General features: G+C 40.9%; 1 protein-coding gene across 5 annotated transcripts in view; it reads right to left on the bottom strand.

Moving 5' to 3' along the window:
- Window positions 1-7,951: 7,951 nt before the first annotated feature.
- Window positions 7,952-14,097, bottom strand: part of ASB5 (ankyrin repeat and SOCS box containing 5) — a 53,289-nt gene continuing 47,143 nt past the window's right edge. For all 5 annotated transcript variants that reach the window (XM_070460115.1, XM_070460114.1, XM_020910235.2 and 2 more), the window contains 4 exons: window positions 13,612-13,762; window positions 13,327-13,461; window positions 10,928-11,119; window positions 7,952-9,888 (listed from right to left, as the gene is read on the bottom strand). In XM_070460115.1, coding sequence (XP_070316216.1) covers window positions 9,761-9,888; window positions 10,928-11,119; window positions 13,327-13,461; window positions 13,612-13,762 — 606 coding nt within the window. In that variant the 3' untranslated portion in view covers window positions 7,952-9,760. The remainder of the gene's footprint in view (window positions 9,889-10,927; window positions 11,120-13,326; window positions 13,462-13,611; window positions 13,763-14,097) is intronic.

Raw genomic sequence — 14,097 nt, 5'->3', positions numbered from 1 at the left:
CGGGGCCTAGCGTGGGCGGGGCCTCAGCGCCAACGCCCCGCCTCACGGGTCCTCCTGCTTGGGCTCCTGCCACCCTGGATTGGTGGACGCGCATCCCTGGTCCCACTGGGAAAGGACTCGGTTCCAGGAGCTTAAACCTTGGGCGGAGCTTTCAATCTCCTTTTTACCCTTTAAGAAGTAACCGATTTAGAACACTCACTCCCATCCGGCTTTCCCTTAGAAACTGACATTTTGAATGTTGTGGTTTCTGTAGCCAAGCGTTTTGAGGAGGTTAAAGACGTTTCAGAAGACAAAGACTGTTTTTGTTTGGAAAATGGAAACAATAGAGGTTTTGTTCCAAACTGCCAATGGAAAAAAATCTTCAAAATTAAGATGAATAGATGCTTAATGTCTGCATAATTTAATGTACCTATTTCCTTAATTATTACATTGTGTTCATAAAAATCGCATAATATTTGAAGATAATTTGTAAATTAGATCATCACACTTCACAAGGATGCCCCAGTGTGCATGATTCATTCATTGGACAACTATTTAGTGAATCCTTACTAGGCCCTGAGCTAGTCACTTGAGATTTATCAATGAAAGATATAGATGAAAAAAAAGATTGCAGACCAGGCACAATTATAAATTAAATATTAGCACATCAGAGTTATTAACATCTTTTAAAAACTTTTACAGTAAAAGATAAAAATCAATGTGGTTCATAGATACATATTATTATGCAAGATAAAATATGGGATAGACTTGAGAGTAAAGCTATATAATATTTCACTGAATGTTTATTCAGTACATGTTTATTAATATAGTAAACCAATGTGAATCTGTATATGGTGAAAAAGAAAACCAGAAATGGGGTTATCCAAGTGTTTTTTCTTTGCCCAATATGTTTTTCATGGATAATTATTTCATTCAGTGAACTTTTTGAGGAGTTATTGTTCTGTTCTTTGCTGTGCACTAGATCATCACTATTCAATATGGTAGCCACTAGCCCCATGTGGCTGTTCGGATTTAAATATTAACAAAATTAAGTGAGTAACACTGGCTACATTTCAACTTCTCAGTGGCCACATGGGACTGGCTAGTGGCCACCACTTGGTACAGCATAGACACCACGCTGTCATTGCAGGAAGTTCCATTGGGTGGCTTATTTATAGAAGGTACAGAGATATAAATATCTGAAAAGCTCTACCATGATAAAAATATATTAGTATCAGGGAGGAAGCAAATAATTTGGCCTGAGGGAGTGTAGGAGTCCTCTCAGAGGAGGTGACCTTTGATGTGACTTTATTATAAGGCAGTATTTTGAATCGGTTAAGACACAGGCTTTGGAGCACCAGCCCTATCTTTTATTAGTTATGAGACTTATTATGTGATGAGTTATTTATTTTTATTTGTAAAAGATGGAAATAAATAGGATATGCCTCACAGGGCTGTGTTGGATTAAATCAATAAGTTAAATGAGTGAAGAGCCTGGATCAGTGTGCACATATCATAAGGGCTCAGTACGTTTAAATATTTCTGAGATGATCATGGAAATCTGTGGAATGACGAGAAAAGGGGACGGCTTCACATGGAGTTACTAATGTGAGCAGAAGCAGATAATATCATCTATGATAACCCGAGATACGCAGGTGACACCACACTTAAGGCAGAAAGCAAGGAGGAACTAAAGAGCCTCTTGATGAAAGTGAAAGAGGAGAGTGAAAAAGCTGGCTTAAAACTCAACATTCAGAAAACGAAGATCATGGCATCCAGTCCCATCACTTCATGGCAAATAGATGGGGAAACAATGGAAACAGTGAGAGACTATTTTCTTGGGCTCTAAAATCACTGCAGATGGGCAGCCATGAAATTAAAAGATGCTTGCTCCTTGGAACAAGTTGTGACCAACCTAGACAGCATATTAAAAAGCAGAGGCATTACTTTGTCAACAAAAGTCTGTCTAGTCAAAGCTATGGTTTTTTTAGTAGTCATGTATGGATGTGAGAGTTGAACTATAAAAAAAAAACTGAGCACCAGAGACTTGATGCTTTTGAACTGTGGTGTTGGAGAAGACTCTTGAGAGTCCCTTGGACTGCAAGCAGATCCAACCAGCCCATCCTAAAGGAGATCAGTCCTGAATATCCATTGGAGGGACTGATGCTGAAGCTGAAAGTCCAATACTTTGGCCACCTCAAGTGAAGAGCTGACTCACTGGAAAAGACCCTGATGCTGGGAAAGATTGAAGGCAAGAGGAGAAGGGGATGACAGAGGATGAGATGATTGGATGGCATCACTGACTCAATGGACATGGGTTTGAGCAAGGTCTGGGAGTTGGTGATGGACAGAGAGGCCAGGAGTGCTGCAGCCCATGGGGTCGCAAAGAGTCAGACAACTGAGTGACAGCTGAACTGAATGTGGTGTTTCCTTTGCTGAGCTGTATTAAATTCTACCACTAGGGGGAACTAGAGAGAGAGACCTGGAGGCCAGAGGAAGGGAGAAAGGCTGTTTGGATGAAGGTCACCAGGGCAACAAAGCTTCCCTAGGCAGCGGCAGCTGGGGTCAGTTTGCAGTTTCCGCCCCCACTCCTGGAGCAGGTTTCATCGTAGTCTCTTACAGGTTTCAGTGATCACTGAGAGGCGCGGGCGCTCAGAAGTCTGAGCCCCAGATTCTACACTCAGATCCCTGCTCGAAGTTCCTCAGGAATCAGCACCCGCTGTCTTCTCTGCCCCTTCAAAAAGCCAGTCTGTAGGGCTTTCCCTGCAAGTTCAAGGCTCTCAGAACTCCTGCTGCTAAGCCGCGTCAGTCGTGTCCAACTCTGTGCGACCCCACAGACGGCAGCCCACCAGGCTCCTCCGTCCCTGGGATTCTCCAGGCAAGAACACGGGAGTGGGCTGCCATTTCTTTCTCCACTCAGAAGTCCTGCCCCTTCCCTTTGCCCTCCCTCTTGCACTAGAGGTCTGGCGAAAACAGAGGACGAGATGGTTGGGTGGCATCACCGACTCAATGGACGTGAGTTTGAACAAGCTCTGCAAGGCGGTGAAGGACAGGAAAGCCTGGCATGCTGCCGTCCATGGAGTCCAAAGAGTCGTGCTATGACTGAGCAATGAACAACAGCAATAACTAGAGGTCTATCTCTGTTAATTTAATCGTCTCATTTTAATTGTTTTGCTCTTCATTATCCATTTAACCATTTCTTGATGTTAAATTATTGTTGAATACATGAAGTTACTTCTGTTTCCCTGATGAACGATGCCTGGAGTGTGGTCTTCCCCTACCACTGGCTCATCTCCAGCTCACGAAGGCAGCTGAAGAACCTGCTACTCCTATTCATCAGATCTATGGTATCACGAATAAAGTGGGCCAGCCAGATGTCTTGGGGGATGTTAAGATACTCAAAAAGTTATGCTGATCTTGTGGCAGAGAGCCAGAAAATTGATTTGACCTAAAGCAGGATGATGAACTTGCCCTACTGCTCCTGCTCAAAGAAAGCAAGCCACTTTCTGTGGTTCTTGCAGATTGTTACAGAGGAGAGAAAGTATCAGATCAATAGTAGGATAACAGTTGTTAAGGACTGTGGCGGTTTATTCCAGTAAAGAGCCCTCAAACAGAAAAGCAGCTGTGACTGAAGTTACCTCCTGATGAAGTTCAGAAACCTGCAGTCATCCTCCAAGACCCAGCCAACTTCCCACATAAGCCAAACAGCTATCTAAGTCAATAACTGTTGTTGACCTCTCACATGTCAAAAGAAAATTCATAGAGCTTACTTGATATGAGTATTTTCTTGACCGAGAAGCAAACTTGTCAGAGTTGCAGCAGAAGGAGCTTAAAAGCTGACTTTCAGCAATTATAGTGCAGTTTATAAAGTGTGTTTGTGTGAGTACAGTCAGCCCTTGAACCCATGGCTTCCATAAGTGTGGATTTAACCTGGCTCAGATAGAAAAATGTTAGAAAACACAATTCCAGAAAGTTCGGAAAGGCAAAACTTGAATTTTCCTCCTGCCAGCAACTATTTACACAGCATTTGCATTGTATTAGCTATAATAAGTAATCTAGAGATGAGTTAATGTATACAGCAGGGTGTATACAGCAGGGTGTGCATAGCTTATAAGCAAATTCCACACCATTTTTAATAAGGACCTTGAGCACCCTGGGATTTTGCATCCTCAAGCCTTTAAGAGGTGACTGTGCACTGTTTTCTATTGTGACTGGTTACTGGGAACTTACACTCTTTTTCCTTGATTGTAGCCCACTAGCTAGGAAGCTGTAAAGTCTCACTGGTAGGAAGAAAGCTTAAAGTTTTGTTTAAGGTTGGAATCAGCATTTGGGAAAATTGGGACAGCTTAGGTTTTAGTTAAGTGACAGTGGGAATTTGGTCTGGGGGGATTTTCAAGCTGTGGTCTCAGTTTTGATTTCTCTATACCACACCTCTCTTCCACTGTGAAGGCAACGGGGCGCAGACAGTGGGAACCGACTGTGTTCTGCTCAGCCAGGGCCATCTGTGCTATTCTGGGCATAACCAGTCCCCCACCGCACCCCATCTGCTTCTGCCCACAGGGAGGGGAAGTCTCCGTCTCCCGAGTCATACAGAAGGATCTCTTGATTCTCCTCCTGAGCCCTCCAACCTGGACTGTGTCCATATTGAAGTGACATTTGAAAAAGCACCTCAGGTTATCCCTCTAGTTCTTTTAATGGGACAAGAATTACCTGAGAAAGCTCCATGTGACTTACCTGTGGAGTCCTATCCCCAGGTCACAGGTGCGAGGCCTTGCACCAAGGCCTCAGACGCGGAGCCCGGAGCCAAGGTCACCCCTAGAACTGACTGAGCCCCATTGTAACTGCTGCCAAAGCCCCCTGATCCTTACCAGCCAGCTACCTGACCTCAAATTAGGTAAAAATGCCCACCGTGGCCCCTTTACCAGTCACCTAATGCCACCCTTCCAACAGGAATATTCTCTGTCTTGAGGCTATAAAAATTGGCTACTAGCCTGTGAAAAGCACCAACCAGGAGGTCAGCCAGCTGTGCTCACAGCACCCACATTATCTCTGCTCTTTGTTTCTTAAACCCACTCCTTTCTGCAACATTCTGTGTCTAAAAATTCCTTTCCAATCTGTGCTCGGACTGCAACATCACCCAAAGATGAAAGCGTGTCTCCACATGGATGTTAGTCACTGGAGTATTTATAGTGTCTCAGCAGAATCGGAACAGAATCGGAATAAAACTGTGGGGCCCACTGTTGAAAAATTAAGCATTTCAAGATGACCATTAAGCCAACCACGGGATGCCCTGAGTGTGGGACCCTGGAACAGGGTCGAACCCAATGTTCCTAAAGTTGGCATATGTGGCTGGCTTGGCCGTGTAATTTTCCTCCCATGCACAACTCAAGAAGTTTGTGAGATTCCTTTTAATACCTTCAGTTTTTTGTGTTTTTTTTTAAGGAGACTATAACAGTAAAAAATTACTGCTTCCCTTCCCCCAGACTGAGACCATTAAATTGAGTCCTTCTTTTCAAAGTCATTTAGTGCCTAAGGCCTTATACCTTCCTGTACATAATGGATATGGATCTGCATAATAATTTGAAACATAAAAATGTAAAATGCTGACTTCGAGAGGGAGGCCTCAAAAATTATGAGCTAGTTAGGAGAGTGCTTCTGTTCCTCCTTTGAATTGTGTTTGAATTGTCCTGTCCCTGAGAATTAATATTTGTCCTTGGGAAGTGTAGAACTGTGTGTGTTTGGGTTTAACTTACCCTCTGGGTGGTGCTAAGTCCAGACTGGACAGATCCAGAGCTGAGGCCCACCCCCCTGCTCTGTGGGTCAGTCACCGCCCTGGGGGAAGGGGATCAGTGATGACGGAACCCCTCCTCCTTATAATGGGGCAGGAGGGGGATTGGCAGTAAGAGGGGCAGCTATTGGAAGCCTGAATCCTGGCCCCAGACGGAACTGCCTTCACTCTCAATAGTCCTGGGTTCCCTGAAGTCCAGGGTCTGAGAGATGGTGTCAAGTCCCAAATGCTAGCTTGTCCCTTTTGAAGAAGGGACAAGCTAAGAATCCTGCCTTGGGCACAAGAATGAATGATATGGAGAGATGGAGTCACCATTCTCCCCTGCCAAAGAAAAAACAAAACAAACAAACCCAAACTCTTTAAAGAAAAACCCTGGTGTAGGGTGTTAGTTCCATCTTGTCTCTGGTGCAGGAGGATCAGAAGCAGGGTTTTCTGCACGCCTTTATTTCTTGGTCTAGAGCAGGACGCTGGTACCACGTCGCCCTGTCCTCCAGCCCAGCCTCAGCTCCCCCCTGGGGAAGAAACCCTGTTCCTCCTTCTGCACGTTTCATAGATTATCTGCCTGCACGCCTCACCCTGACGAGGCATGATTTTGACAAGGGATGAGCCGGGGAGGTGGATCTTCCCGACCCAGGAATCGAACCTGGGTCTCCTGCCTTGCAGGCAGATTCTTTACCCACTGAGCTATCAGGGAAGCCCTGAGGGGGGAAAAACGGTCTTCCAGTGATGGAGCTGTCCTGAGAGTGAACGTCCTGACTCATTGCGTCTCCCACCCCGCATCCAGCAAAGCCTCTCCTGGTTGTTCCCAGGGCCTGTGCCCCCTGAAGCACAGCCTTTCTCTCCTTGAGCCTTTGGGAACCTTCATGGTCTGAGGGGTGAATCAGTGGCATGACCCATTTGTGTTGGGACTCAGAAACACTAAACTCTCCTGTTTCTAGCAGGCGGACCTAATCCACTGCACTTAGCGATTCCAGTGGATGTTTCATTTTATATATTTAGGTCATTTATATTCCTCGAAGGGCACCCCTTTTTTTGTTGAAGCCCTAGAGCAGATGGAGAGGTAACAAGGCCTGAATTTTCTGAACAAAATTTGCTCCCAAAAAAGACTGAGAATGATTGTTAAGGCTTTTAAGAGAGAGGGCAAACCTTAAAGCAATTATAAATAAGAAAGGAGAGAAGTTAGAGTAAAAAGGTAGGAATAACCCAAGGGAGTAGATCATTTGTTTAAATTGTTGGTAGTAAATGGAGAACCAGTCACCTGGCTTCAGGGCTGTCTAAGGAAACACAGTGGATGCTCTTAGACCTTTTCAGAAGAGGCCATCCTTTCACACTGTGTTTCTATTTACTGATTTCTGAACATCTGAACTCTGTGGTTACAACAATAATAGACATTAAGTACTTTTTCCTATAAAAATAAATATGTTCAGCACAGTGCTTTATTCCAGCATTTATTTCACCATATTTCTTTAATCTCGTGTCAAATACAGATGGTCCCCGACCTACTGGTTTTTTGACTTTAGGATGGCCTGAAAAGCATGTGCCTTAGGTAGAAATCGTACTTTGAGGGTTGCACTTGGGTCTCTGTCCCAGGCCAGTGGTCGCCTGTCCCACCAGATTTCTCGATGCTGGGCAGGACCCGCTGCTCCCAGGCAGTCCCCTGACCACAGAGCCAAGCAACTGATGCACGTGTTGCCAACCTAGACCCACACAACTGCCTGCTTTTCACTGGCAGTACAGTATTCGGTAAAGCATGGGATAGTCAATGCTTTATTATAAACTAGGTTTTGTGTTTGATGATTTTGCCCAACTGCAGGCTAATGCATGTGATCTGAGCACATTTAAGTTGGGCCAGGCTGAGCGCTGATGTTCTGTGAGGAGGTGTATTAAATGCATTTTCAACATATGATATTTTCACCTTATGATGGGTTGATCAGGAGGCAACCCCATACTAAGTATGGTATAGGACTATCTGTAGTATTTTTTTATTTTGCCTTTGTAGAATTTTGTCCTTGGACCTTTACACATATATGTAAAAAGATTTTGATTAGAGGAACTTCACGGTGTCAGTTGGCATTACGCTATACTTACTGCTCCTGATACAGTGATTTGAAAACCAGTGGTAAATAAGACTAGGACAATTGAATCATATTCTCCATTACCTTCCATTATAAAATCAAATACTAATTAGAACAGGAAAAAAAACTGGTTTATTCCAGGAATAAACATCACACTTTAATATAGTAACATACATATGATATGTTTAAATTAGAACAGTTCTTTGATATGATAATCATACTCAAGCTAATATACAAGGTAGCAGCACTCTAAAACTTTCCAGGTGTCAATTTTTATTTTAATATTTGATATTTGCTTCTCTTACTGACATAAGACCAATTAAGAGGGATGCCTTGTACCTTAAGATGACTTCTTGCTCAGGAAAAATACTAGTAGACACTGGTTTACTGAAAAGCAATTTTAATATGTGATTATGTTTAATAGGGTTACTCTATAATAAAAAAGGTTAAATGCATATTATTCTGAGGATATTACAAATTTATTAAACTGAGATATTTTGTAAAACAGACAAATTTAAAAGTCTCTAGCCACATAGAAGACATTTTTTTTAAACAAACATGCCACAACCTCATTTTGACTTTTGAAAATCTAGAATGATTCTTTAAAAATGTAGTCTTAATAACTTTGGGGTTATATACAATAATAGTTTATTTCCCACAGGTCTCTGGCAGTCAGTCAAGAATTAAGTAAAAAGGAAAGGCCCCGGGTTATCAAAATGCTTTATCAAAATTTGATAAATTTATAGGACTCATCCAAATATTTCTTCTACTTTACACAGTGTTATAAGTATCTTATTATCTTATAAATTCAAATAGTTTAAACTACAAAGTAGACACAGAGAGGTTTTTTTAAATGTTTAATTTTATTTTTTATATTACTTTTTATATTGCACTCAAATACAATAAGCAGAAGAGAATAAACCCCCACAGAGGAAACCTTCTTATGTACAGCATCCCTTTACAGTACAGTCTATGCTGAACCCTTATTTTGTGCAAGAAAAATTAGAAACACCACAATGAAGGTCCACAGAGGGGACATTTCCTAAGGTTTCTATATTTGCTAAGTAATACCCTTTTTCCTTTTCTTTGAAAACCCCACATTTTAAGGCACTTGTCATCTTCCACTTTCTACAGCCTTGGGCCCCCCTGATTCCTCGAGTGTGACCCAGGGACTCTTTATCAACTAGATATGAAGTTCATTTTCCTGGTCCAAGTCTCACCAGCTCCCGGCAGCCTCTGAATGGAGGAGGCTGGGGTGATATGTGTAAAAGCACAGAAGAGAGACCACTCATGAGTAGGAAAGGGTCTTCAAATGCACTGAGCAGGTGTGTAATGTTCCAGACTTCTCAGGATGAGAGAGCTGTAGTGATCATTCTAGTCCTGCCAGTTTCTGAGACAGGTTTACCTAAGGCAGTGAAGTGATCGCTGGGACCTCTGCAAGAAAGGGGCAATTTGTCCTTTCTTTACTGAATTGATCGTTATAATGATAAGTAAACAATGAACATAGTGGGTTTCCTGAATGACAGTCATGTTTATTTCAAAAAAAAAATATATGAGCTGCTCTTTTCTAAACCATACTCATATTTTGTATTAATGTCAACAATACAGAAATAATCAATTACCGAGGCCAAAACTTAAAAGCATAAACATTAATTGAAGAATATAGACCTTCAAAAATATATGAATACCTTTAGTAAGGGTTCACATAGATACTGTAAACATATATATAGTCCAAAAACAGTAAAAATGCATAAAACATACTATGCACTAGTACACTTTAACTAAAATTGCTATTTCACTTCTTCCTGGGTGTTCTCACATCTCTACCATCTCTTTAGCACGTTTTAATATGAAGTATACACTATGCAGATGAAATAGAAATTTCTGATTTTCAGACGTTTAGAATTATTTTACTCCCTTATCGATACTGTAAGAAATTCTGCAACAACGTTGGCAGCTGGAGCTGTGGGATAAGGTGTAATCTTGGTCTACCGATGTAGTTTCTGATACAGACTCTGCAGAGCTGGCACAGAGAGCTTGGCGTGGCTGTAAGAAGCGTGAAAGTATTTGTTCATTAAAATCAAAATGGATTTTTCTGGGTTGTAAGACACATGAAATCAAACCACACAAAAACCCAAAAGAGCTTTGCAATAAATTAGGGCAGTATGACCATCGTGTATTTGTGCATGCTGTTTTGTCTGACTCTTTGCGACCCCATGGACTGTAGCTTGCCAAGTTCCTCTGTCCATGGAATTTCCAGGCAAGAACACTGGAGTGGGTTGCCATTTCCTCCTCCAGGGGATCTTCACAACCCAGGGACCGGACACAGCAATGTAAGCCTATACTTTACCACTACACCACCTGGGAAACCCACTAACTTAGGGAAATTTATATAAGCATATGTATTGCTTTTATTTGCAAAGCTTTATTATAATTGAGATATAATCCATGCATATTCTTTAAAATATTTTAATCTTTGGGCTTACGAAATTATTGTTGTTTATAAAGCCTCATAAACAAGGCTTTTTGCTTTTTGAAGGAGACATAAATCTCCTGCTTTATGAAGGACATATAAATCAAAAGCTCCAAGAAGTGTTATGCACTAAAGGGGGAATTAAAAAAAATTTTTTTTTTCTCAAATTAGGTTAACTATTTAAGCCGAAGCAAATTTTACTCTAGTGTCTACACCAGGCTTTAGAATTTCTGTTTTAGAACAAAAATACTTCATGATTATGTTTCTATAACACCCTGTAGATGATGCATATCCTTATAAAATGGGGCATATTTCAAGACATATATTAAGAAATATATATTTAAACAGAATCAACATATTGTTTACTGTAAAAAAATAATATATTTAACTTAACTGAACGAATACAGAATTTAGAGAAGATGAGAACAAAGAAAATCAAAATCCTCATGATACCTTCTTTATGGATGCAACCCAAGTTAAAAAGTTATCTTCCTTCAAAAAATATTCCAAATGTTATGCCATTATTATTTTACATGCCAACAAAAAGTCTTCTAATTTCATCTCTTTCAAGCCCTTCAAAATGTTTTTAATGCCCTCGTAGATTCTTCTTACCTTCATGCTGAAGCAATAATCTTTCCACCAAACTATTAGAAGTCGCCACATCGACAGGTCGCAGAAGATCTGTATTTTTGGCATTGATGTCCGCTCCAAATTCTAGCAGTAAGTTTACAATTTCCGTACAGGACTGTTGAGCAGCAGCGTGTAATGGAGTATCCCAATATTTGCCTTTTTGTACATCAGCGCCTACATGGAAATGAGGAATGATGGTTTGTGAGACGAATCACCTACCTCAGCAAGGGGAGGCAGATGTGTCAGCCACAAAGAGGACCTCAATTCTCTACAATGAGCTACTTCTTTGTATGCGATATATATGCACATGCAGATTTCATAAATATGCTTCATGCATACATGTATTAAATCTCAAAATGCAGTACACCTGGATGGAGAGTTCACACTTCCGTTAGGTCCTCTAATATTTTCCTCTATGCTTGAAAAATCTCATAATTATTTTTTTTTTAATTTTACACAATTCCCAAAGTAATCATATTAACTAGTATTTACAGTGCACAATTAGGTTGACATAATCATTTTCCTCACAATGGATCATTCTTAGGATTATTTAAGAGCTTATTGTTCTTATTCTTTTCATTTATTTTAAGGCAATAGAGCTGTTTGGTTTCTTGGGAAACTTATGACTGTAGATATGTGAGCTCTTTGGGTAAAATGTATACAGATTTGTCCCCCTCTCACTCACACAGTTTAATTCAATAAGTATATAAAGGCGCTGAGCCTTTTAACTAGAAGAGCACATTATATTTCTGCATGCAAAGTAAGTTTTTTAAATGCTTATATTAAAATGTCCTTACATGTTAAATTACCTATTACACAGTTATTTTATCTTGGTGCAAACCCCTGGCATATAGTGGTCATTTGACACACGTGCAATGAATATGTGCTGTTTAATACTGTAAAGAATAATGATCCCATTTTCCAATACGTAAAAAGTTACAACACCAAGACAGGCCTGTTAATAAAAATCCATTAAGTCCTCAGCTCTGCTTTCTGATACCATCAATAAAACTGATGATGTTTATAAGAAGCAGCACATTTCATGAGTCCCTCTATGGCCCTCCTGATACTCTCAAGTTTCAGTAAATGTATTTGTTTTCAATATTTTTAAATTGAATATAAAAGATTTAGTGAAAAAATTATATTCCATAACAAAGTCTCCACAGAGAAAGCATAAATTTCATTGGTTACACAAATTTTATGGGAGATCAGAGCCTGCAAATAACAACCAATCCACAATTACTAACAATACTGCTTCAGCTTGTTGTTGTTGTTGTTGTTTTTTGCCCAATATAAAATATTGGGAAGAGAATAACATTGCAAGCAAAATAAAGAAGGTTGTAAAGAATAAATTCTTCTGGTTATACAAATTTATGGGTGAACAGTGCCAGAAAATAACAATCTGCCAGCCATTATTAGCAGAACTCATATTTAAGACTCTTACTAGGTATAAAGAGAAAGAAATAGTGGATGCAGACACTGCTTGAAGAAGTCTATAATTTAGCCAAGATGAAGTGAGTAACACATAATAGGATTACTAAAAATATACATGACTTCCCTGGTGGCTCAGATGGTAAAGAATCTGCCTGCAATGTGCAAGACCCAAGTTCCATCCCTGAGTCGGGAAGATCCCCTGGAGAAGGGAATGGCAACCCACTCCAGTATTCTTGCCTGGGAAATCCCATGGACAGAGTCCATGGGATCGCAAAAAGTCGGACACGAACTTTCACTTTCATATATCAAAGTCTGAATGAGTGTCATAAACAATAAAAACCACAGAAATCCATTTACTCATTTTATGTATATTTTGAGCACCTGGCACATGAGAGGCAACTGAGCTAGAGGGAAGAGTTGATGGAAAAAAAGATCTAATTCATATCTTAAAAGGGCTCACATTCCTAGAGTGGAAGATACCCCATGGTCTCAGAAGATTATGAATAGTTTCTTAGGGGCTGAAGCTGAAGTTTAAGGAATTGGCTTGTTTCAAGAAAATGAAAGGGTATTAAGTCTTTTTGGGTAAATTACAAAGTGGGGCAAAGTCTTGAAATACAAGGTTACCTAAACAGTTATAATCCCTAATGTTTGTTTTGATAGGTTTGTTCACAGAGATAGAGATCTTTGGCACCATTATATCCAACCTTGAGGATTTTATTTTTATGACCTTTAATAGGTAGGACTTTTGGAGTTTTGAGGTCAAGTGGAGTTACCACAAATGTCCTTCTTTTTATGGATTTTAGAGTTATAGGTGAGGATGCTTAGAATAAGAACATTTTTATCCATAAGGTGTAATTTTTAAAGAAGCTTATTTAGAAAAGTCAACACAAAGCTGAAGAACCGCTTGTGTGTACAGACAGAATGGAAGATGGGGTATAGAAAATTACCAGCGTAAAGAAGCTTCCGGACACAATGGAACTGCTGGGACATGCAAGCTACATACAGAGGGGTTCCCAGATGGGGAATGTCTTGGTCAACATCTACACCCCAGGATATCAGGATTTCCAGACATTCGTGGTGACCTGCCAACACAAAGTACAGGTGAGCTTGAGTCTCCTGAAGCCCCACCTCCAACACACAGCTGCCCCCCAAGCTTCTCCCTGCAGCCTTATTCACTATGCCTGTGGCTGAAGGGACTTTCTCCCCTTGCCACTCCACCCAGCCACAGTCACCTTTGCTGGCCGCCTCGTGCGTAGGGGAAGGAAGGCAGGACTCCAGCTGGGGTTTGGCGCCATATTCCAGGAGCAGCTCTGTGCAGCTGGTGCTGCCTTGTGAACATGCGTTGAATAATGGGGTCACCCCGTCTATGGTGATCGCGTTTACCTAGACCAAACCAGAGCTCTGAGGATGAGTCACAGAACCACTCGCCATTCGCTGTCAGGCATTCAAAACAGGTATGTGTGTGGAAACAGATATTAACTGAGAAGGTGTGTGCAGTAAATGTGACAAAGCCTATTTAAGCTCATACACACATCCGTAAGCAGAGCTTGAAAATGCTAAAGGATAAATAGAAATATGAAGTGGTGGATAACCCACAGGAGTGGGCATGAAACTAGTGGAATTCTGGGAAAAAAAATACTCTAGAATCAAATACACAGAAATGCATTAAATGATTAGGTACTTCGTAGTTAAGGGGAAAAAGGTACAAATGTAATAGT

Source organism: Odocoileus virginianus, chromosome 32 (genome assembly GCF_023699985.2).
Source record: "Odocoileus virginianus isolate 20LAN1187 ecotype Illinois chromosome 32, Ovbor_1.2, whole genome shotgun sequence".
NCBI lineage: Eukaryota > Metazoa > Chordata > Mammalia > Artiodactyla > Cervidae > Odocoileus > Odocoileus virginianus.
Note: the sequence above shows the minus strand (reverse complement) of the source record. Positions and strands in the feature narration are given on the sequence as shown.